Source organism: Anneissia japonica, unplaced genomic scaffold, assembly GCF_011630105.1.
Source record: "Anneissia japonica isolate Jap-2015-1 unplaced genomic scaffold, ASM1163010v1 scaffold368_len332514_cov184, whole genome shotgun sequence".
Lineage (NCBI taxonomy): Eukaryota > Metazoa > Echinodermata > Crinoidea > Comatulida > Comatulidae > Anneissia > Anneissia japonica.
The window spans coordinates 162,712-185,522 of NW_022708279.1; the positions used below are offsets into that span (position 1 = coordinate 162,712).

The window sequence follows — 22,811 nt, forward strand, 5'->3', positions numbered from 1 at the left end:
TGGGGAATTTTATAAGGTAATTAATCCAGTATGCGAGCATCTAGGCTGGGGCCGACAAAGACCCCTGCTAGGGGTCTCTGGGGAAGCCATGTTCGTTGCATATTTAAGAAAATCTTTATTGTAGGCCTACATTAATAACAGTTTGTATAGCACTGGCACTGGGGATCAGTCACAAATGGGTTTGGGGAGACATTACCAATTGAAAAAAGTACGGTAGGGAAATGACCGCTCCCCTCCCCTCTTCCGCTGCTGCACAAAACACTGGTAAACTTCTTATTGGTATTCTGAAGAATCTAATGAATTTGGCAATAGGCATAATAAAAAATATATATATAAAAAGTCGGGACATGACCCCAGACCTTGGGTTAACTGACTCAACTCTCGACTAATAGGCCTACAAACTACACGTTTCCACAGTGGCACACTTCTCAATGAAAGTGCGTGCAAAGAAAATTAGTACAAGAAATATAAACAAAGCAATGTTTACAAAGATATCAAAAAATAAAAATACAGTTCAAATGTCAAAAGCAACTTCAAACTACGGTATAGTCATACTACAAATGAAAGCTGAGAAATAAATTGTAGGCCTATAATATAGTATAGCTGAGTCACTGGCATTTTTATACAGACTGCTACATCTTTCATTCATTTAAAAAATAGTTTGTGTAGTTGTTAACGCCCTCTATTTTATTAAAATACAAATACTACTGTACGACACAAAATCAAACAAAATGTCTATCTCCTCGCAAGGTAAGAAAGGAGGGGGAAATGTTGCAGACAGAACGTCGTTTGTTGGTGCAAGAATTCCTAGAGAAGTGAAGTTAATGGTAAAATATTTGAAGAAATGTGATAAAGAAACGTTTAGGAAGTTGTTGAAGAGTGAGTATATATTGTACGCCAATCTTTTCACCCAAGAGTTAGGCCTAGGCTAGGGTACAAGACTGGGTTAGCCTGCCAAAATTGAGCTTCTTCCCCAGCCGAGGAATAGCATTTTCTTAGCCTAGCTTAGGCATGCCCATGGACCTATGCCTAAAAACACAGCACAAAGATGAAGAAATATATGAGAACAAATGGGAGGCAGAGCATTCAAGTTAAAGGAATTAAACCATACAGGATGAGGAGAAGAAGGTATGAATAAAGATGAGGAAATGAATCAGAATGAAAGAATTAAATTTACATATGATATTGTTGTAATTATCTAATATATTAAGGGAGGGCTGCTCCCACTGACAGTATATCTTTGCATTTTCATTAATAAAGGGTATTAGCATATTATCTTAAAGCAGCCCTCGTCACTCTTACTACTTAAGTATATATGCAATTTTTTTTCCATTAAAAAAAATGGTTTGTTAAGGGGTGTTTTAAAATTGCAACCAGTTTCATTGATATAGAAAACTTTACACCTTCAGCAAGTAAATTTGTATACAGTATTATGCCCAAACGAACATCAACGGGAAGAGGATCGATCCTTAATTGAAAACAGACATTGAATTTTAAATGATGTAAAAATAAACTACTAATGTGTAGATCAGTACAAAATTCTTTAGATGACAAAGTAATTTTTGAACTATCTTGCTAAAGTAAATGGTCCAATATACGGTGACTATGTAATTAAACCAGGCATAGTCTAGAGGCCTAAGTGTAAACACTTGTGTAGAGAGTGTAGGCTAGGCCCCTACTGTAGGCCTATACTAACACCAATTTATGCAGGTCTGGTACAGGTAAATGCCTCTTGGAGTCCATTTTCTGTAATCGGCTTCTTAAAAAGGCAGCAGGCCCGTTGTCGGGTGGGGGGGTTCAGCGAACCCCCTTTTTGCCAGCGAACCCCCTTAGCCAATAAAACGAACCCCCATTTCCCAAATAATGCAATTTATTACAAAATGGGAGCATTTTTTTGCACTGTTTTGAAGTATCCTGGCTACGGGCCTGGGCAGTGGCTATTAAGGACGACCAAACTCATCCTGCCTCAAGTCTGTTCCAATTGATGCGCAGTGGTAAACGTTTTCGATTCACTAAATGCCAGCAAGGCCAGATTCAAAAATAGCTTCTTCCCTAGAGTAATAGGACTCTAAATTGGTTGTAAATGATACTTTTTGCATTTTGTTTCTTTGTATGCGTTTATTCCACCTTTTGGCTCGTGTTTTACCAACAGAGCTAAACAAATTTCTATGTTCTTCTGAACAATGACGACAAAATATAATTGATTGAGGTAGTAGTCCTAGTTCGGTCTAACCAGGGTGTTTGTATAGAGGTCTCCTCATCAGTGACAGTGTAGGCCTAGCCTAATTTATTCGGCCTAAAATGCTTAGTAATCCCTGTTGTTGGCACATCTAAGTCCTACTACTAGTCTGGTCTGGTTTCATTTTCATTTCATGAGAATGAATATTCCACCTCTGAATTAAGTTTTCTGTTTCCAGCTGCTGTGTCATCATTTGAAGGAGCATCGATAGAAGAAGATGTCTTTGACTCGCTTGCCACAAAAATACCATTGGAGATTATTCACTCCATTTATGCAGGAATATACACAATTCTTAAGTGCGCACTCCGACTTACTCATACTTCTTTAAAATCTGAGGTAAGTTGCAATTAAAGATCCCTCCAATATAAGACCACATCCAATTAAAGACCATTTTTCTGAAGTTCCAAATTAACAGTGTTTTTTATCTTTATTATTCTAATTAATTAACAGTGTTTTTTATCTTTATTATTCTAATTAATTAACAGTGTTTTTTATCTTTATTATTATAATTAATTAACTGTGTTTTTTATCTTTATTATTCTAATTAATTAACAGTGTTTTTTATCTTTATTATTCTAATTAGAGACCAAAGCTGCTAATGACCATGGAAACATCGGTCTTAAAAGTGGTCTTTAATTGCAAGGAGACCTGTACTAATTTTAGTTAAATTAACAAGAAATTAAAGTTCTGGTTATTTAGATAATACTTAATTAAAATCAATCGGTAAAACTTGCTCAGTATAAAAAAAATTTCATAGCAATATTTTAAACTTAAATTTGTTCTTCAGGAATAAAACGATGTACACAAATTACAATCTGATAACCTTACATCAGTAACATGTCATCAATAATAATAAATAACCAATCGTAAATTAATATTAAAATTTGTATGTAGAGATCATAGAGGTTACAGTATGCTTAATCAATAAAAATTCTTAACCCCTGTCCAGACTATCATGTTATATACAACAAAAACATGTGACATGCCTAGATATGGCCATGATGACATCACACCATCAACATATATAGTCACATCATGACACTAGAACGGATTTACCTATGTGTGACCATCCTACCGGGCATCCTACTTTCTCTGCATACGTAGGTTTGGCCAAATTGCATCCTAGATTCCACTCAAAAAAAAAACAACTCACATTCTCTCATGCGCAGATGAATTTTGGTAACATCATTACATTCTACTGTAAGTCCTACCATCGTGTGCAATCAAAAGTTCTCCAATAAAAAGTGATTCTAGTTAATGTGAAACCTATTGATCTCCCTACTTTTCCCAAATGAACAATTATTATGAACTACTGTATATTAGAGACCAAGCTGCTAAAGACCATGTAAAACCATGGTCACAAACGTGGTCTTTATTTGGAGGAAGACTGTGTATGGAATAAAACTAATATTATAGTTTAATTTATTTTGTTAAAAATAATAACAGTACTGAAACATTTTAATTGAAAAGTGTAAAAAGTAGCATTGTATGCATCATGCTCCGAAAGCCAATTATAGTATTTACAATCACTTCACAAATAAAGAATTGCTGTTAAAACATTTAATTGTAGTCCAGCTACTTTATAGTAAGTCATCAACACTATCTAATACTGTACCTAGTTGTTGCTTATATACAGTTTTAGTTCTAAGCACTTACCATAGAATGACACTCCAAGCAATTTGAAATAAGTACAGTATAGTGACTACCATGTGAATTACATTCAGCAGCCACTAGGTTGCAGTGTGGCCATATTGATACTGTACGACTGTAAACTGATTAATTAATCCACATCCTGCTGCTTAATTACTCAAGCCTCGTCAAGAAATTATTCACAATTCTTTTAGGTCAAATATAACAGCGTACACTTGATATTAAAATGCCCAGCCAAAACAGTATTTAACATTATGTATTGTAACAGGAGTCGATTTCTATGAATACAAATAGACATAGGGTTTTCCATTGTGTCCGCAATAAAAGACTCTTCCCGGTTGCAGCCTATGTAAACACATAGAATCCAGATTATTGACACCACAATGGAGACGAAAGGAGAGGGAGCAATTCTACCATTATTATGAAAATACTATTTTAAAGGGGGTGACATGGTCCTGTGACTTGCGTCAAACTTTCATTGTTGCAGTGGCCTACAGCAGTAGGCTTGGTGGATTCTTTTGTCCTCATGAAATTAGTAAAAATATTAACATAATTCGTGGTATAAAGCTTAGCTAACAAGTCACATGTTTCCAGACATTACCGTCTAGCGCGTCACAATCCATTCATTCACTCCCCATCTTGCTACGCAACAAAAAATTAGTCCTGAGAAGCAACATTGTCCCTTATAGTAAAGGTAATGCTAGTCCCGTATTCATTACTAAATGTAGGGGAATGAGCTGTTAGCCCATTGTACTAAGCCTAGGCATTGTGTGGTAGTGTGGTTAGTTCCTATCCACGCTGCCTTTTTCCTCCCCAGTAGTGAACCAGGTACTCATTACAGTACAGTACTTACCCATAATTCATAGGAAGGTGAACCTTGGGGGATACCCACAGAATCTGCAGTTAAAGAATGTACCCTGTACTTGTTAGTATCAGACTTGCTGTACAACAGACTGAAATTTGGCTTATCTTGTATAGGCCAACATTGGCCATTCACCCCTACCCCTTCATCATAATGAATCCATAATGTAAATCCATAATGTGAAATCAACTTGAACTAGAATCAATAAAGCTGATATAATATGGAAGATCAAAGTCTGTTAATAATAGCTGATAAAATACCCTATACCAGTAGTAAAGTTTACCACCGATTAGGACAATGCTTTAATCTAAGCAAAGTAAAAACAACTACTTTTATTTTAGGCCTAATATATTTTAATAATAATGTTAATAATAATGTTGTATTTATATAGCGCATATTGCACATTGCCCCTATGCGCTTTACAGAGAAATAATATAGGCCAACTGAGAAAAAGCAAATAACAATAAAATAATAACAATTAAAAATAAAATAAAAATAATCATAATAACAATGAGACTAAACTACTCCTATTCCTTAAACTAATTAATGGTTGGTCGTTGACTCCGAGGAGCTCATCCCCCCTTTGTTCAGCTATTGGTTTTTCTTGCTGCTGGGTGACCATAAACACCTCCCCTCAGCAGCCACTAAGACATATTTGAGAGGGTTATCAGTTTAGTCGCCGACGCTTCGACCAGATGGAGTTTAATGTCGTACCCAGGACGTCCCGAAATACCTTAAGCTAGGCTTAACTACTCTTAAATACAGTATATTACTCTTAACTAAAATTAGTTAAACTATCCACCGCCGGACACATCCCAGTATTTAGCAGTTTCGGGGCCATTCTATAAACCATAACATAAGTCAGTTAAATAAATGGCTATTGAGAAGAGATTTAATTGTAATGATGGCAGTTGCAAATGTAATGATGGACAGGTCTTATTTTAAGACCTGTCCAGACTATTAAATTTTATTTGACAAAAACATGTGAAATGTCGGAATATGGTCATGATGACATCACACCATAACCATATATGGGCACATCATGACAATATATAGGCATAAAATTTGACAGTGTGGATAGAGGTTTAGATACACAGTATGATTTTTTGGTGTAAAACTTTATATTTTTTACTTGTGTTTTTTTTTTCCTTAGGTTTTCAAAGAAGACTTGACAGAGTTAAAGTAAGGAAACTTAAGTAATTGGTTGTTGTGATGCTCATTAAATTACATCCACTAACACTCTGTGCAGACTTGCTATCAAATTTTTGTTGACAAAAAACATTTTGTATGCCCATACTCATGATATGCCTATATGGTCATGAAGCAATTCACTAAACTGTATACTGTAGTGTTTTATAGTACAGGTACTGTATTTATTGTAGGTATTAATTCTTATCAGATTCATTTAACAAAAATAAGTAAATATACAGTATAACCATGATCTATTTTGTTTTTTAAAAAGTCCTTAAATTGAATACATTTATGTTCTTGATATTAATGTATATAAAATTAAAAACGACAGCTTTAATCTGTCTTGTAGGCTTCCACAGGAGTACATTACAGACCTAGCCAGTGCAGTGTATGGTTCCAAGTAAGTGGTTCTTTTTTTCAGAAAGATTTTCCCCAGACATCCATTAGGCTTGGTTTGAACCTACAACTCTTAGATTAAAAGGAAGTGATCATAACCATTTAGTTACAGCTCTACTCCCAATAAAGCAATCAATTTGTTTATTTATTTCATAGGAATTATATAATGCACATATCCAGAAAACTGCTCAAGGCGTCAATAAAGTAATTTTAATAAAGTGTCATAGACATAGGTCACTTTATTCGTCATGAGTTTAAAATATAAGTCTCATGAAAATTATTTTCCTTGGTAGGACAAAAACATTAAGTCAGTGGGCGGATCCAGAATTTTTCAAATTGGTGTGGGGGGGTGGTGTAACAACAGTTTCAGAATTGGTAAGTGTAAAACTTAGTTGCAAAACGGGGGACGTGCCCCATGTTCCTCTACTGGATCTGTACCTGAGTGATGGTATTTATGTTAGTATAAATTTGTCATCAATAACACTTATTTTCAATAGCTGAGATAATCTTTTTTTGTAAAATTATTGTTAAAGGCTATTAAATTATAAATGTAGTGTATATTATTGGGACATATTCAGTATTACAATGGAAAAAATGTGTAAAACTAATATTTTTTGTTGACTTTAGACGGACGTCATTGGATGAGGCATTGGTGAAAAATGGGAGTCATCTTCCCAACCTGAACAAATTAAAGTGGAGAACAGATGTAACAATATCCAGCAGGTTAAGTATCAACCAATCACAGTCACTTGTACAAGTCACTTGTGCATCTCTCATGTAGGCCTACTGTATGTTACATGATGACAACATTGGGTGAGACCCTGTCCAGTGGCTGATGCAAGAGGTGGTGGAGTAATAGGACCCACAGATTAAAGTAGAGAACAACATAACAATATCCAGTAGGCTACGTACCAACCAATCACAGCTCAATATCCAACAGGCTAGATACCAACCAATCACAACCACAATATCCAGCAGGCTAGGTACCAACCAATCACAGCACAATATCCTGTAGGCTATGTACCAACCAATCACAGCACAATATTCAGGAGGCTAGGTACCAACCAATCACAACCACAATATCCAGGAGGCTTGGTACCAACCAATCACAGCACAATATCCTGTAGGCTAGGTACCAACTAATCACAGCACAATATCTAGTAGGCTAGGTACCAACCAATCACAGCACAATATCCAGCAGGCTAGGTACCAACCAATCACAACCACAATATCCAGCAGGCTAGGTACCAACCAATCACAACCACAATATCCAGCAGGCTAGATACCAACCAATCACAATATCCAGCAGGCGAGGTACATCACAACCATGATGACATCACATCATGACCATATATAGGCACATCGTGACTAAAGGGAATGGTGACATCACATCATGACCATATATAGGCACATCATGACTAAATATAGGCATGATGACATCACATCATGACCATATATAGGCACACCATGACTAAATATAGGCATGATGACATCACATCATGACCATATATAAGCACATCATGACTAAATATGGGCATATAACAGTTTTTTGTCAAAGAAAATTTTATATACTGGACAAAGCTTTACAGTTTTTTTTGCATAGTTGTAGCTTGCACATTTTGTCCCAAGCTACTGCTATAGTTTTTGCTTTGTGAAAGACCTTTCTAAAATCAATTGAATCAATATTAATTATTATTTAAAAGTAATGATAATATTATCAATGATTTCATGAATATTTTTTTGTATGCAGTTTTGAAAATCGAACATCCTTGCATTAAGCACTATATTAATTAAACTTTATTATTAAATCAATATTAATTACTATTGAAATATAATAAATAGTTATTGATAAAATTATTTTATATGATGAATATTTCTGCTCAATCTTGTACTAAACGGTGCCCACTTTAAGCAATGTTTCATTTTTATATTTGTTTTTTAGTACAGTAATTTGAACCGAGTACTATGGGCAAACAGAGCAGTGTTGTCATTGTGTAATTATTCATTTTCTTGCTCTTTAATTATTCTTGTAGTAATTTGAACCGAGTACTTGAGCCAACTATACTGATGGAGATGAGTCTAAGTGATGGTTCTGTCAAGGAATTTGAAGTAAGAAGTACTTATATTTTAAGCACAGACTTTATACACTTGTCACCATCACATACTTGCTATGATATATCATGTCTATCATTATTTATTACTCATTGTTCACTTGTGTTTTGTCAAGTGTGAAGTGTAAAAAATGAAACCACGATTTCAAGTGAACTGATATGTAGATAAATTATATGCTTACATAAGTCAAAGTTTATGTAACACAACAGGTCATGACCCCTTCATTTAAGTAGCAGGATGCCTGAGGCTAGAGGACAGCAGTTTGTATGTGTACTATGCAGTTCCAATACTAACCAAACACTGTATGTTAAATGCATTAGCTATGTGTTGTGTATAGCCATATTATATTGATATTGACAAAAATGTGAAATAGTAATTATGAATTATAAGATAATTAAAATTGTATTATTATAATTATTGTTATTGTTGTTGTTATCATCATTATTGTTGTTGTTGTTGTTATTGTTATTATCATCATTGTTATAGGCTTATTATTATATACAGCGGCTAAGCTAGGTCCAAAAGTGCCTTGGTGCAAGATTAATTGCAGGGCCCTTTGATGTGATAGTGGAATTCCCTAAAATTTTGAGAAATTTGAAATAGTGGGCCCAGGGAGGGATTTTCACAGTTAAAGGGTGAAGAATACCTGAGTGCCACGATGGTTAGGGTTGAGCTAGTAAAATTTAAGATTATAGCTCTTCTAGTCTTCTAGATGGTCAGAAATGGCACTCTCAGACTTAAAATTTCTTCATTTTTTCCCCATGTATTGAAACGCAAACAAGCACTCCCTAGTAACGTAAAATTGGGAGCGACGTCATGCGTGTGCTCGACACACGCATTGTATCGAAATGAACGTAAATAAACGTAGACCTACATTCGTCGTTCAGTTCTCCGACATTGACGATCTAGGCCTAGGTCTTGCCATTGCACTGTTGAATTAATCAGCAGAACGCCATGATAAAAATTATTTAAGACCGTTTTAAGCCTCCTCCAAACAGGCTTTAAAATTTAAGACGGCTAACTGGTTAGACTGCGGTATAACAATGGTCACGATTATAGCCAGCTAACTGTTAAGAACGTCTAAAGACCGCTTATAGCAAACCGCCCCTGCCACTTAGCAAAATAATCTCAAAAAGAAGCTCATCCTGGAAAAAAGCCCTTAAAAAGATATGTCATCGGCTGTTCAGTAGTTGAGTAACAACATACAGAAATACCAAATAGATTACCATAATTAATTATTTTTATTTGTCTTTTTGTGTGCTGTTAGGTTCCTGTTTCTAAGTTCCATGAATTAAGGTACAATGTGTCATACCTTCTCAAAGAAATGGAAGAGATGGAAAAAAGAAGTATTCTAAAGATTCAAGACTAACTCCACCAATCAGAGAAGACTAAAGACACCAGGATGTTTCTCCAAAAATATAACTAATCATATTTTACTAATCTGGTAGGCATGACATTCCAACAGTTAATCAAATTTGTATCAGAGCCAATTAAAACATACAGATATCAGGATGTTTAATTCCAACTGGTTTAGAAATTCAAAATAAAAAAATCTGTTAGATAATCTATATGCTATATAAATGTAAATTATTTTTTAAATTCATAAATAAAAAGAAGTTGATTTTAAACATGCAAAAAAGATAATATTATGAATTGCTCCATTCTGGAGTTTTATACATACCCTGTCCGGATTATCAAATGTTCTTTGCCCATATATGGTCATGATGTGATGTCATCATGACCATATTTAGGCATGTCACATGCTTTTTTTTTGAATAAAATTTGATAGTCTGGAGTGGGCTTTTAAAGCACTATCCACACTCAAATTTTCTTTGACAGAAGCAGTTGTATGCCCATATATAGTCATGCTATGCCTATATACGGTCATGGTTTGATGTCATCATGACCATATTTAGGCATGTCACATGTTTTTGTCAAATAAAATTTGATAGTGTGGACAGGGCTTTTGAACTTAGCAATGAGGGCCAGGACCATGTACATGCCTCATAAACACACATGCAATCAGCAGGACTTAATAGAAAAGAATACTTGGATTATTAATATACATGATTAACACTCATAAACACTCTTTTAATTAATATAAAATTAAATATCATATGTCTATTGTGTAGTTGTAAAAGGTCTGTATCAGAAAAAAAATCATATTTGATATCCCAAAATTTTGCTTGCTCTATATTGGTTGTATATAAGATTATATTATATAACTCTAGTTTTTACATATTAAAATTATATATAATCATGTGGCACACATTTAAGATTTATCTATTAGGCCTGTGTGGGGTGTTTTTAACAGTGGTGCATTTTTTTGTGGGGAGTTAATTCATTGTGAACTTTTTACAATTTTAATAAATCAATAAATTGATTTGTAGATGTGTCATGCAATAAAAATCCCCATCAATGTATGCAGATCATCAAAAACTTTTTATTTTAATCTGTTGAGATCATTTTTTTTTAGCACCACTAGATTATTTGGCAGACAGAACATCTATAAAGTGTTGTTAATCAAAGTTACAATACAATGCAATACCTTTTTTGTTTGTGTTTGTTGGTATGTTGATGTTATGTGATGCTTTTTATATGTAGTGTCTATACCTACTCCAATTTTTGAGGTACTTTGAAATACATTAAAATAATCTATTCAATAATGTATTGCATTGTATCTTAGTTGTTCATTATTGAATAAAGCTGACTTATGACAAATGTGTTGGTGTTTCGCTTAATGGATGTTTCCGGAGTGTCAATCAAAATATAATTGACCAATCAGAACATTTTGAAGTAATACGTGCGTGTCCAACAAACACGTGTTGTTCCACACATACTTGCTTATGTCTGCTGCTCTCTCTGAGCAAATGTTTTAGAATGCATTAGAAGATAGATGACAAAAATTCTGTTTTATAAAAGCTAGTAAGAAATGGAGTACTTACATTAAAAGATGTTGCAACAAAATCTTTATATAGCAGCAAAATTAAATGGTTAAATAAAACTTTTTATACCATTTTGGTTGCGGTATGATTTACGTTGTCATTTTGTTGGACCTCAGCAATATATAAAAGGGGCGGGACTATAGCGGAATGGTCCATTCTGTACCGGAATGTTCCATTCTGTCCATATTTCTGTCTATTTTATTAAATTATTGATATTAATCATTCTGTATGTTTTATATTTTGATAGTTTCTGTATTGGAATTTTTACATGTTCTGTTACTTGGGGGTTAAAGAATATATTTGAGAAGTTTTTGGTACTATGCAATTCGGACAACACAATTACTGTGCAATAACGTCGTTGTATAGCTTTTATCACAGTCATTATACATATTTATGGCTTGTATCTAGGATGACATCTGCAGCTATTTCAATATAAATTTAGAATATTATTGTCCTTCCTGAAATAATCTTTTGATGGACAGGTAGGCCTACAATATTATTAACTCAACCAAAAAAAATAAAATAAAAATACAAACAATAACATTTAAATAACACAGCAAATAATACAATTAATAAATTAGGAAGCTTTGCAAACGATAAATTTAAATATCAAAAGCTTGCAGTTGATAATAAAACTATAAACAAAATGCGCAAACAATACTTGGATTTTATTGCTGTGCGTCAAAAAGTGTTTTTATAAGATCTTTGCTGTGCGTGAAAAGGTATTTCCAGGGCACATTTAACTGTTCCCTGGTATTTCATAGATCTGTTTATTTACTTAACACAGAACATTCAAAATCTCTGGAGAACAAACTACATGTCTGCTTTTAATTCATTGTTGTTGTTGTTATGATTATTATTTTTATTTTATTATTATTTTATTGTTATTTGCATTTTCTCAGTTGGCCTATATTATTTCTTTGTAAAACGCATAAGGGCAATGTGCAATATGCGCTATATAAATATAACATTATTTTATTATTATTAATTAAAGATTTCCTCCAATTAAAAACCACCTCTAATTAAGACCACTTTGCTGCTGAGTTTGCTGCTGAGTACAGTACCACGGAAATCCCGGTCCCAGTGGTCTTCATATTGGAGGCCAGGAGACTTGTACCTAAAATTATCATCCAATTATTTCCATTTAAGATGATGCATGGATGCCTATTTTGTTTTACAGTAGGTCAGGATTCGATGTTGAATTACGAAACGTGTAGGTTTGACAACTTGACCTAATGAATAGTGTCAAAATTTTACTACAAACTCGTAAAATGTAATAATGAGCTATTGTTATTTTATAACATTTTTGTATACAATTGATCTGCTCCGAGTGTCTTTCCTACTTTTCTTTCTTCCTATGCTTCTTTCATATTTACGTTAAATTTAATTTATCTTACTAAATAACAAACTGACATCATTTCGATACATAATCGATTGGAGACCCTCTAATTCTGTAAACGATTTGGTACCAGCGTACAATATTCTGACTAATTAAAAATTCTGAACACATCTTTGCTTTTTCATCTTATTTTGTTTATTGTTTTGTTTGGTTTATTTTTCCATCAAACTCTTTTTTTCGTGGAGTTTCTACTTAATTGCATTAATAAGTTTCACGATTTGTTTGGGTGTGGTTTGTATGCAAATTCTGCTGGTGGGAGGTGGGGGGTTGACATTTATTGTGGAGTGGTAGCAGCGCTGCCAGGAAAAACGCTATACAAACAATAAGTAAAAATGGTACTCATATTATATAGGACGAAACACTGTAATAATGACTAAGTCTAATGTGAGATTATGAATGTTGTATTACTTATATTGTTTTTTTACAAATGTAGTTGCAGTCCAGTAATGCATGTACCGGGGCATGCATGAATGGAGTTCTACTAGTTTTAAATAAGGTCACCCAGATACAAAAATTATGATGATCGAATCACTGGTCAATAAGAAACTGCAAATTGTAAACGCGTACGTGTGATTGGTTGATGATAAAACGTGCTCAACTTGCTAACCGATAGCGCTTGCTAACCGTTAGCCGTATCCGGATACTGCTAACGGTTAGCGCTAACCGATCAGGCGTTCTCACGCAGGTGCTAACGGTTAGCGCTAATGGTTAGCTCCCGATCCGGATAATAGGGCTCTCGTGAGAACCAGGCTATAAATAACGATCCGTTCAAACGGCCACACCGACAATCAGCAGAAGGCGCAGACTAGTTCTCACATGGAAGCGCATTCGTCGTGCGACGGTCGTACCACCATCTACGACGCAGTGAGTGCCTGGCTTAAGAGTGTACTTGCTGCTGCGATGTGAAGGAAATAACAAAAATTAATTCTATGCATGCGTGTTTAGTTTATTTTTTATTTTATTTTTTTTCTTTTGTTTTTACTCGACTGTTATAGATTTCCCAAGATCTTTGTTGTAACTGTTTTTTTTGTTTTTTTGTTTTCGTAGCGACTAGGGGATAAAATGAAACATAAGTTAGACAATTTTAACGAAAAAACACGCATGCGTCATCGTTTTGTATTCATCAACATAAAGAAGTATAAGCGTACGACTGTTGCAATATGTTTATTTAGGCCTATTATATAAGAGGAATTACCAGTGGCAAGTGCATATATAATTTATTAATCAGTGGTGTAAGCCTATATTGCTGCACTAAAAATAGCATGTCTGGTAGGCCTACAATGACTTTTGTTTTAAGTTAAAATGTAAACCCATTACTACAGTATCTTACCTTAGTACCGTATCTTCAGCACAAAATTCAACTGGTTTATGTAACATACTTTGCATCACGAACTAGAACACCACTACCCAGCGGACAAATGCTTCCATCGGTTATCCACATTGATGTAGTTGTGAAAAGCAATTTGCGTTTCCACTCTGTAAAATATTGATTGCCAACTCACGAAGGTAATTCGTCAGGCTGTATTATTAACATCTACTAAAAATGACTAAATTACTGTCAATGTCTAAGCATCGCAACGGGCGTGCCGCCTATATTCACTACCAATATCCAATGATGACAAAATTATATTAGCATAAAATCTTCGTAGGCCTAGTTACATAAACACGAATATAGGTCCTAATTAGAACAGTACTCATATACTCCCCAATTATCCGCTCCACTAATTCAACACTTTAGTGTTGGTGCATTCTACTTTTCTTTTCTTTTTTTTTTTTTTGGGTTGCAGAAGTTTTCTCTACTTACGCGCACGCGTCAGATTTTGTGTATGTAGTGGGCTTACAAAGAGCAAGCATCGGTCGATATCCACGCGCGGTCATCAACGTATCATCATTCTTTTATATTCGTTTCCGCATTGAAATAATAATAATAAAATAATACAATGAAGTATTATAAAAGAAGGTAATAAAACGTGTACTAATGAGCTTGGGTAAGGGATCACTGCTGCCAATTACGAGCTAATATTGTAGATACTGATATTATTATATATACCTTTTATGCATCTTAGGATGATTCGCATTGTTGGATAATAATAGAACGAGAAGAAATCGTTTCAGATGCCGCAAATTTCAATTTTTTGATCAACTGTAGATTATCATCTTAATCAAGTATTGTACAAGTGGTTAAATATCAAATTGTCTCATCAGGAATTAATAATTCAATTCAAATAATTTGTCAAGAAATATATTTTTATTTCCTTTAAAAAAAACTACAAAAGACAATATTGTTATGTTAAAATTTTCCTTTTTTTGAATGTCTTTAAAAAAATGCCCAAATTTGGTTAAAATTCATCTCATATTAACATTAGGGATATGATTCAGCAAACAGTAACTGCTAACACAAAAAATTTTGTGTTGTGCACATAGGCGGTTTAGACTTCACAACCTTACGAAAACAACGAAAACGTCATTATCATTATTCCGCCATTCGTGCCTAAAACATGTTGTACGGCGAGCTGAATATGATCGAATTTGATAACGTAAACGTATTCTTTTTCGTAAGTTTGCGAAATCCCTCTATTATGCATCCAACAACACGAATCCCCAATTGTATTGATAAATTGAATGAGTGAGCGAAGACTTACATAACGAACAGGCATTTACTGAGTCATTCATTATAAAACCTCTTGTCGAGAGCTTCAGATATGCATTATCGCCTAAATATTGAATAATAAATTGATAAAATATTCCTCTATTTTCTTGCTTTTCTTCCTCGTAATTTACAGCTTGGATTTCTATTTAAATTCGTTATAATATTATGCCAAATTCAAAGGTATATATCTGTCTCTTATACACATCTAGATGTGTATAAGAGACAGCACCTTTGCTTTTTCTAACATAATTTTGGACGCAACTTTTACAATGTGGCACTGTTTCGAAAGTGTAGTATCAAAATAAATTAGGCCTATTATTATTATTATTATTATTATTATTATTATTATTATTATATACTACTATTACTAATATATGTCCATATCAATATCAAACCGATTTAACCATGGCCTTATTCTTATTGATATATCCATGACACAACCATGGAGGAATTAGCTCATGACAAACATTATAAGGTGTATGTCCATTGACCATGGATACGGGCATGCGCAGCTCAAACACGAATTGGGAAATACTGTACCCGAGGAAGCATTTTCCATACTGTATTAAATAAAGCGGACGTAGCTTGTGGGTTAGATGCCTGTCTGCCTTAGTAATTCCAGCAATATGGTGGAGCCAGTAATCGAAATAAAGGGGTCCAGTCCCTCAAATCCCCTTATAGATACAGTTTAATAACCATCATTGAGACACAGTGGTGTAGCTTGGATCGAAAGGGCCCCATTGCAAGATTAATTTGGGCCGTTTTTTATATGGATGGGGAATTTCAAGTTCTCAAAAAATTCATCACAAGAAGTGCTTCTTTTACCCCCACTCTTGAAGGCCTAGGCTAATAAATATAAATGATAATCGGATTCGTAACTATTTTAAGAGGGGCATTCGGTCTCCGCAGCAGCTGTTCTAAAATATTTAAAAAAAATGGTGGCACGTAAAATTAAGCAATTGCAGTTGCGGGTAGGCCTAAAAGGAACTCGAAATAAAGTGCCAAGGAGGCCCACCATGGTTGGGTGGGGCTGAGGCAAGAACATTTATTATTATAGCACCTCTAGATGGCCGGAAATGGCTACCTCAGACTAAAATCTTAATATATTCCCCTTTTCCATTTATTTAGTAATTTAAAAAAAAAATAGGTAGCTAGGGGAGGGCTCCCTTGAATACTCACCACTGATTTAAAATCACCACAGTAATCAATAATTAGGCCTCTCTAAAAATCAAATATTATTGAGGGGACGACCGCTGGCCGTTTTATTCTTAAAAAATATTAAGTTGGAAATTATTTTTAAATTATTATATTTAGGTATATTTATGAATGGGCCGCAAATAGCCCTGGGCCCAGTGCATTTCATTTGCTGCACTGCCCGTAGCTACGCAACTGTTTAGATCCGCGCCGTTTGATGTGAATGAAATACAAATAAAATCATATTTTTCCTAGTCTAGCCCCTAGTGGAGATTTGAGGGCCTGCTCCAGCTGATTGGACCCTGATCGACTAATATGGTCTGTAAAAATATGTTTTTTGTAGCTTCGGCACCATATAATACACACTATTTTGTTTTGATAAAGATCACATGAGACCAGTCAGTCCGAAATGTAAATTTTGCGATTGCTGCGAATCTGTATGAGGGCCCAGTTCTGAGAACTTCCCAAATAAATGTTGTGTGCGGCATAGAGACAGAGTAGAGGTTTTACAAAAGGTCCGGTGTATGTAATATAAGTATTCGTATATAACATAGATAGGGTACAATTATAATAAAGGTTTGACAACCATTTTATTAAAATTTATGTGTAAACAAAACCTGTAAGTTACGTAAGGCGTTCCATGTCACGTGATTTAGAATTAAAAGGGATGATGGTCGGTGTCAGATATGTTGGAGCAATTGAAATTTCCGCCAATGGGATTCCAGGATTGTTTGACACACCTCCCCACACTGAATACAAACAAATCTGCCGCCACCGCGAAGTTACATAAGTCAAAATATTACGATAGTACTTAGTTGGTTAGGCCTAGGCTAGTGTGCCTGAATGGATGTGTTGTTGTGTTATTGGAATAAAGTAAAGGGCCTGCTATACAGAATTTTACACTGGTGGTGGCTTAAACTCGCACCTCATTATGCTTTTATCATGACTGATATGCTACAACTTGCCCATGAAGCTGTAGAAAACAGGAATTTTGATTTAGCGACCGAAATCTACGACAGGCTTTTGAAGGATTCTGAACCTACGACAGAAGTGCTAGTCGGCAAGGGAGACTGTCTAGCGAAGGCTGGTAGGTTGTCGGAGGCCTTCGATGCTTACGCTTATGCTTGTCGTCTTGGGGAAGTTAAGCCTGAGAAATTAATCAGTCTTGTCGATTCTTTAGTAGGCAAATTGTGTAATAAAGAAGGTTTATCTGTTCAAGATTGTATGAATAAACAGTTGGACATGTTTTCCTGTTTATTTTGCTATAGTATTTTGTTTGAACCTACAACATTGTCTTGCGGCCATACGTTCTGCAAATCTTGTTTTATAAAACACAAAGCAAGGACATGTAAAATGTGCAGTGAATTCAGTGACCCAGAAAGAGGATTTCCAGTAAATGTTGATGTTTTATTAAGTGGACAGTTAGAGAAATATTTTTCATCTGCTTACAAAGCTGCCAAATTGAAAAACGAAGCAAATGTAAAGTTTAATGAAGGCGACTTCGATGGGGCAATAAAATTATACTCGGATGCATCAGCTTTAGGTAAGTAAATGTGCTAAGCACATCCATTTACGTTGTTTATTCATTGACATGTGTTGTCCCGTGGTTTGCAGAAGCAACAAGATAATTGTGACGAGCAAGGCCTATAATATATAGTATGCATTTTTTGAGTATTCATGGTTTTTTGAGTATTCATGGCTTTGAGTGTTGGAGTGGCACGCCTCTTGGCGACAGAAGTTCTCTGACCTCTTTTGCCACTCCATGGCGCATTCAAAGTTGTTTTGTGTCTTTGTTATTTGTGTTGCCTAAAATTAATAAAATAAAATAAAAATAAAATAAAATAATGCTTAAAAACCTGATTATAATTACTTAAAATAGTCCGTGTTTAAGTCTCTTAAGAATTTCTATGGCTGTAGAATTGTTACACACTAGTAAAACAAATTCATAAATTCTGATTGGATGTTATTATCCTTTTCTGCTTCATATATTCATCCAATCAGAATTAGGAATTTGTTCAAGGCTGGTGTATAAAAGCTATTGTCAACACCATCTTGAAATTGTAAGTCACTAAAACTACGGTATTAAATGTGTGAAAAGAAAGTAAAACTATCTTATTTATTTTTTGACAATGTGTCTGTATTTAGTTTTAAAGAGAATACATTATATCTCCTCTGTTCTACAGTTGTTAAGAACAACAGACATTTGTGGACAGAAAAAGATAAAATTCATACAGTGTTCATGTTAGGCCAAATAAAAAAAAAAAAACTACTGTAATTTCTTTCTTAATTTCTTGCGCTTCCATTTACTCTGCCTCACCAATTAAATTTTTTTAAATTTCCATAATTTTTTACTAATCACTCCTCTCTTGATCATTTTGTGGTTGGGGATACATACGGTATGAATCATGTCTAGTGCTTCTTTTATTTGTTTTCAATGTGTTTACTTGGTAAAAGTGAGAAAGTAGTAGTTTCCCATCGGCCATCTTGGATTTGCCATCTCGGAGTAAAACAAAAAAATGCCCTCATTCTCCTTTTCTTCAAAATATTAGGACGAGAAACTACTATTTTTTTAGTGGGGGTGCTGATCGGAGCGCGAAGTTGAAGTGGAATGGTTTGATAGTCAGTTGAGGGGGGTGCTCTCAAAATAAATTGATTTTAGGTGATTTTTAACTACTTGACTGTGATTTTTTTGGGTGGTGACTGGAGGGGCGCAAGTCGTTTTTGGAGTGGCGTGCACCACCTTCTAGATACGCCAATGAGTAAGAGTGCACAGCTCCCATCCCAATTAGCTTGTAAAATATGAACTGACTGCTTCAGGAAAAGAATTGCACAAACAGAATGGGTTAGAGTTTAATTATCCTTAACCTACTCTTGATCTTACTGTATGTACACAGTAAGGAGAACCATGTTCGTACAAATTTGTGTGGCTATTAACTCCTTGTTACATACAGTTTCATTGTTATAAAATTGTTATTTTAAAAAGTTCATTTGATCGATCATGCTTTCAAAATATTTTCTTGTAGTTTTCATTTCCTGCCTCGTTTTGATCCTTTCTTTTTGTCTCAACCAATCAGAACATCCTACCATATTTGGAGAATCAATAGTAATGTACATCATGTTGATCAAATAATTTAATTTGGTTTTTGATACTGTAGCAAAATACAATTCTTTGTAAATAAATCGGTTACCATTAATGAAACTGGTTTATTTACATAGAATTGTCTTTAATATACCCAAGTCTTGTTGACTTGCATGGTTTTATTGATTCTTAATATTAATAAATAAATAGATTAAATTAATATCGCATTCTGTTTGTAGCACCAGTTGATCATTTGATTCCCAGCAACAAGTCTCACGTTCTAAGTGTGCAAAAAAAGTTTTCGGAAGCCATTGAAGAGGCGAACAGAGCGTGCAAACTTCAACCCCTTTGGCCAAAGGTACTCATTAATAATTTGTTATTAAATTTTTTTTAATTATTTCAATTAAATAAATGAAATGAAATATTATTAGGACAAAAATCAGTGGCGGAAATAGGAATTTGAAATAGAGGGGATCCAGAGAGGGACGTTCACAGGTGCAGGTCGATAATATATTACCTCAGCCCCAACAATATTTGTGCTGAGGTAAGAAAAATTTTGATTATACCTACACCTGTAGATGGCCGGAAATGCCATTCTTACACTTAGAATTTGACTATAATTTTCTTTATTTCTGATTTTTTTTTAATCTTGAAAAATGTAGGGGGCCCGGCCGGCTGGCCCCTCCCCCTTGAATCTGCCTATGCAAATTCATTTTTTTTCTTTAAAATTGAAGGGATATTTCAGAAAGGGATGCGCACTTATAATGGCAGGGAAGTATGAAGAAGCTCTAATGTCGTTACTTCAGGGACTATCGCTTGACCCCAATGCCACCAGCGCTAGAACAACACTGGCTCAGGTGAGAAAATATGTAAATAGTACTGCAATAGTAAATATAGTTGTTACGAAACAGTACTTATAATCTGGTTCTACAAGGTCAGGTCTGTGGACTTATGTAACAGCCAATCATAATGCAGCTCATTCTTATATAAGCACTGAGGTATACATTATACAACTTTTTCTATTTAGGCTGGGAGATAATATCTCCTGATATGAAAACAATCAATCAAATTATGACACACGTCACCTTTATTAAAACTTGCTTTGTACAGGTATCTGTACTGAATTCATTTGAAATTGAGAATTAGTCAACATTTTATCTAATGGCTTTTTAACAAAATTAAATGGCTTCATAACAATTATAATGCTAAATGTTTTTTTAAATAATTAAACGAAAATAAATAAAAGTAAGCTTTGTTTTTGCTTTTTTTGTATTTGATATTCTTTTGTTACTTGGAATTTATGCTGATCCTTATATTTTCTTTCACAGCCTTAAAACTTTTTGTTTTTTCATTTAAAAAATTTGTTTTAACATTAGTTAAAATAAATGGTCATGATGTGCCCATATATAGTCATGATGTTCCAATATATAGCCGTAATGTCACGATGTGAAATGTTTTTTTCAAGTAAAATTGTTTTTATTACTGACATGCTTCCCCAGGTACTACAGAAAATTTTAACTCCGTTACCAACATCGGAAGATTTAAAATGTGCGGAACTTCAACATCATGGTATTCTTGGTAGGTGTGCGCATGGAATGACAACACCATTCAGTGTCTTCTCATCTGGATTGGATGACCTGGCATTGGATGACCTGGCATCATCAATACTTGTAGATTTTAACCAATCAGTACAAGGAGGGAGTACAGGTAGTAACCAATCAGGTGACAGAGGGAGTTCGAGTAGTAACCAATCAATTGAAGGAGAAAGTGCGAGTAGTAACACTAGCAACCAAAGCTCTTCCACAGGTGTATGCTCCAAGGTAATTGGAAATATTTTACATATTATTATATGATTATTGGTTTTTATTAATTGAATTATGATGCTAATTGTTTATTATGACAAAAAGAATTGTAGCAAAGGAGAAGAGAAAGAAGTTGTAGAAAAAGAAGAGAAATGGTAGGATGACAAGTGGCCTATTCAAGAATTTTAAATTGGGGGGGGGGTGTGTATTTTACATATATGAAGGGGACTACCTCAGGCCCATCATAGTGGGGTCTGGCTATGAAATCTTATGTCACTCGAAAAAGCTCCGCGCATAGCGCTCTGCAAATGAGCCAAGAACAAAACAGCCGCATGAAAATGATTGCGCGATGCCTTTGAAGTCTAATGTGTTCCCTAATGCTGTCTCTTATACACATCTAGATGTGTATAAGAGACAGGCGTGTTGTAATGATGAATATTTCTATTGATTTTTACATTGGTGTTATGTTGACATTTAAATTTTTCATTGAGGCTAAAAGTTGTTTTCTAATAATACAGACTCACACAAGAGACAGGTTAGGTACGTTTGGGACTAGAAGTCAATTTTAAATAACACAAATCAACAAATAAATTCATTTCAGAAAAGGTTATCAGATTATGATTCAAGCTACACTATCCAGCGAGACAATAATAATTACCAATAGTTTACTAAAATAAATGCCAAATTGTTGGGCATACCCATTATATATATATGTTTTTTTTTAGGATCAGTTATATAGTACTTTATTAATCGATTTTTCAGAACTATTCATCATTTGTGATAACGCCTGTGTTTTCATTAATTCTGCACCCATTAACGTCAGATATATGTATAGGTATATACATTTATTGTCTTAATGATGATTAATTCTGTTTCCTAGTCCTCGGAGGAAGAAATGCTTCATGCCGAGAATGATGAGAAGGAAATGAACCGCACAAGAGCTTCCAAGAAGATGGCACGCTACCTTGAAACGTGGGGAGCCGATAAACCATTCGCAAACTTAGCATTTCTTCCAGTTACGCGATCTATAGGTTTGTCAGTAAGTATTTAATAATAAATTAATTTATCAGTCTACATAGTGGATTAATATGAGTTGGTACCACCTGGAAGCTGTTTCAATGTTGAATGTAATATTGATCTGTGTGAAATGCATGGAGGAACAAGGACTATTTTGCAGGGAACACCGGCTGGATGTTGATGAGATTCATTGGTTTGTTGTTGGATGTTGATGTTCTAATTCTAATGTAGGAAATTCTAATTGGAAATATATCAAAAATTTATTATATTTATTT

At 34.5% G+C, this 22,811-nt stretch overlaps 3 protein-coding genes across 8 annotated transcripts in view; 2 read left to right on the forward strand and 1 right to left on the reverse strand.

Annotated features, from left to right (window-relative positions):
* LOC117106493 overlaps positions 1–14,322 on the reverse strand; it is a 17,939-nt gene extending 3,617 nt beyond the window's left edge. Inside the window, exons 1-2 of one of the 6 annotated variants that reach the window (XM_033247861.1) lie at positions 14,125–14,322; positions 7,251–7,706 (exon numbers count right to left, since the gene is read on the reverse strand). The gene's annotated coding sequence lies outside the window, so the exon portion shown is untranslated. Of the gene's footprint in view, positions 1–3,895; positions 4,708–4,742; positions 4,893–7,250; positions 7,786–13,610; positions 13,690–14,124 lie in introns of those variants that run through there. The other 5 variants (XM_033247860.1, XM_033247857.1, XM_033247859.1 and 2 more) reach the window with 5 other exon arrangements.
* LOC117106494 (COMM domain-containing protein 5-like) lies at positions 697–11,171 on the forward strand. Its single transcript, XM_033247862.1, has 7 exons — positions 697–879; positions 2,418–2,575; positions 5,905–5,933; positions 6,292–6,342; positions 6,966–7,061; positions 8,372–8,447; positions 9,718–11,171. Exons 1-7 carry the CDS (start codon positions 732–734, stop codon positions 9,817–9,819), a joined length of 660 nt encoding a protein of 219 aa, XP_033103753.1. The 5' UTR covers positions 697–731; the 3' UTR covers positions 9,820–11,171.
* A 3,017-nt stretch (positions 14,323–17,339) lies between the features above and the next one.
* Positions 17,340–21,537, forward strand: LOC117106496 (LON peptidase N-terminal domain and RING finger protein 1-like; the record flags this gene model as incomplete). Its single annotated transcript, XM_033247865.1, is given in 4 exon segments — positions 17,340–18,181; positions 19,957–20,075; positions 20,452–20,574; positions 21,217–21,537. Coding segments are annotated over 4 exon segments (1,263 nt in total), but the record flags the coding sequence as incomplete, so codon positions are not given.
* Positions 21,538–22,811: the final 1,274 nt, after the last annotated feature.

Bases quoted from the DNA above. Each gene is read 5' to 3' on its own strand.
- LOC117106494 (XM_033247862.1), top strand. From the start codon at position 732: ATGTCTATCTCCTCGCAAGGTAAGAAAGGAGGGGGAAATGTTGCAGAC. The intron at 2,576-5,904 runs GTAAGTTGCAAT...TTTTTTCCTTAG, and splicing joins ATACTTCTTTAAAATCTGAG to GTTTTCAAAGAAGACTTGAC. The intron at 6,343-6,965 runs GTAAGTGGTTCT...TGTTGACTTTAG, and splicing joins AGTGCAGTGTATGGTTCCAA to ACGGACGTCATTGGATGAGG.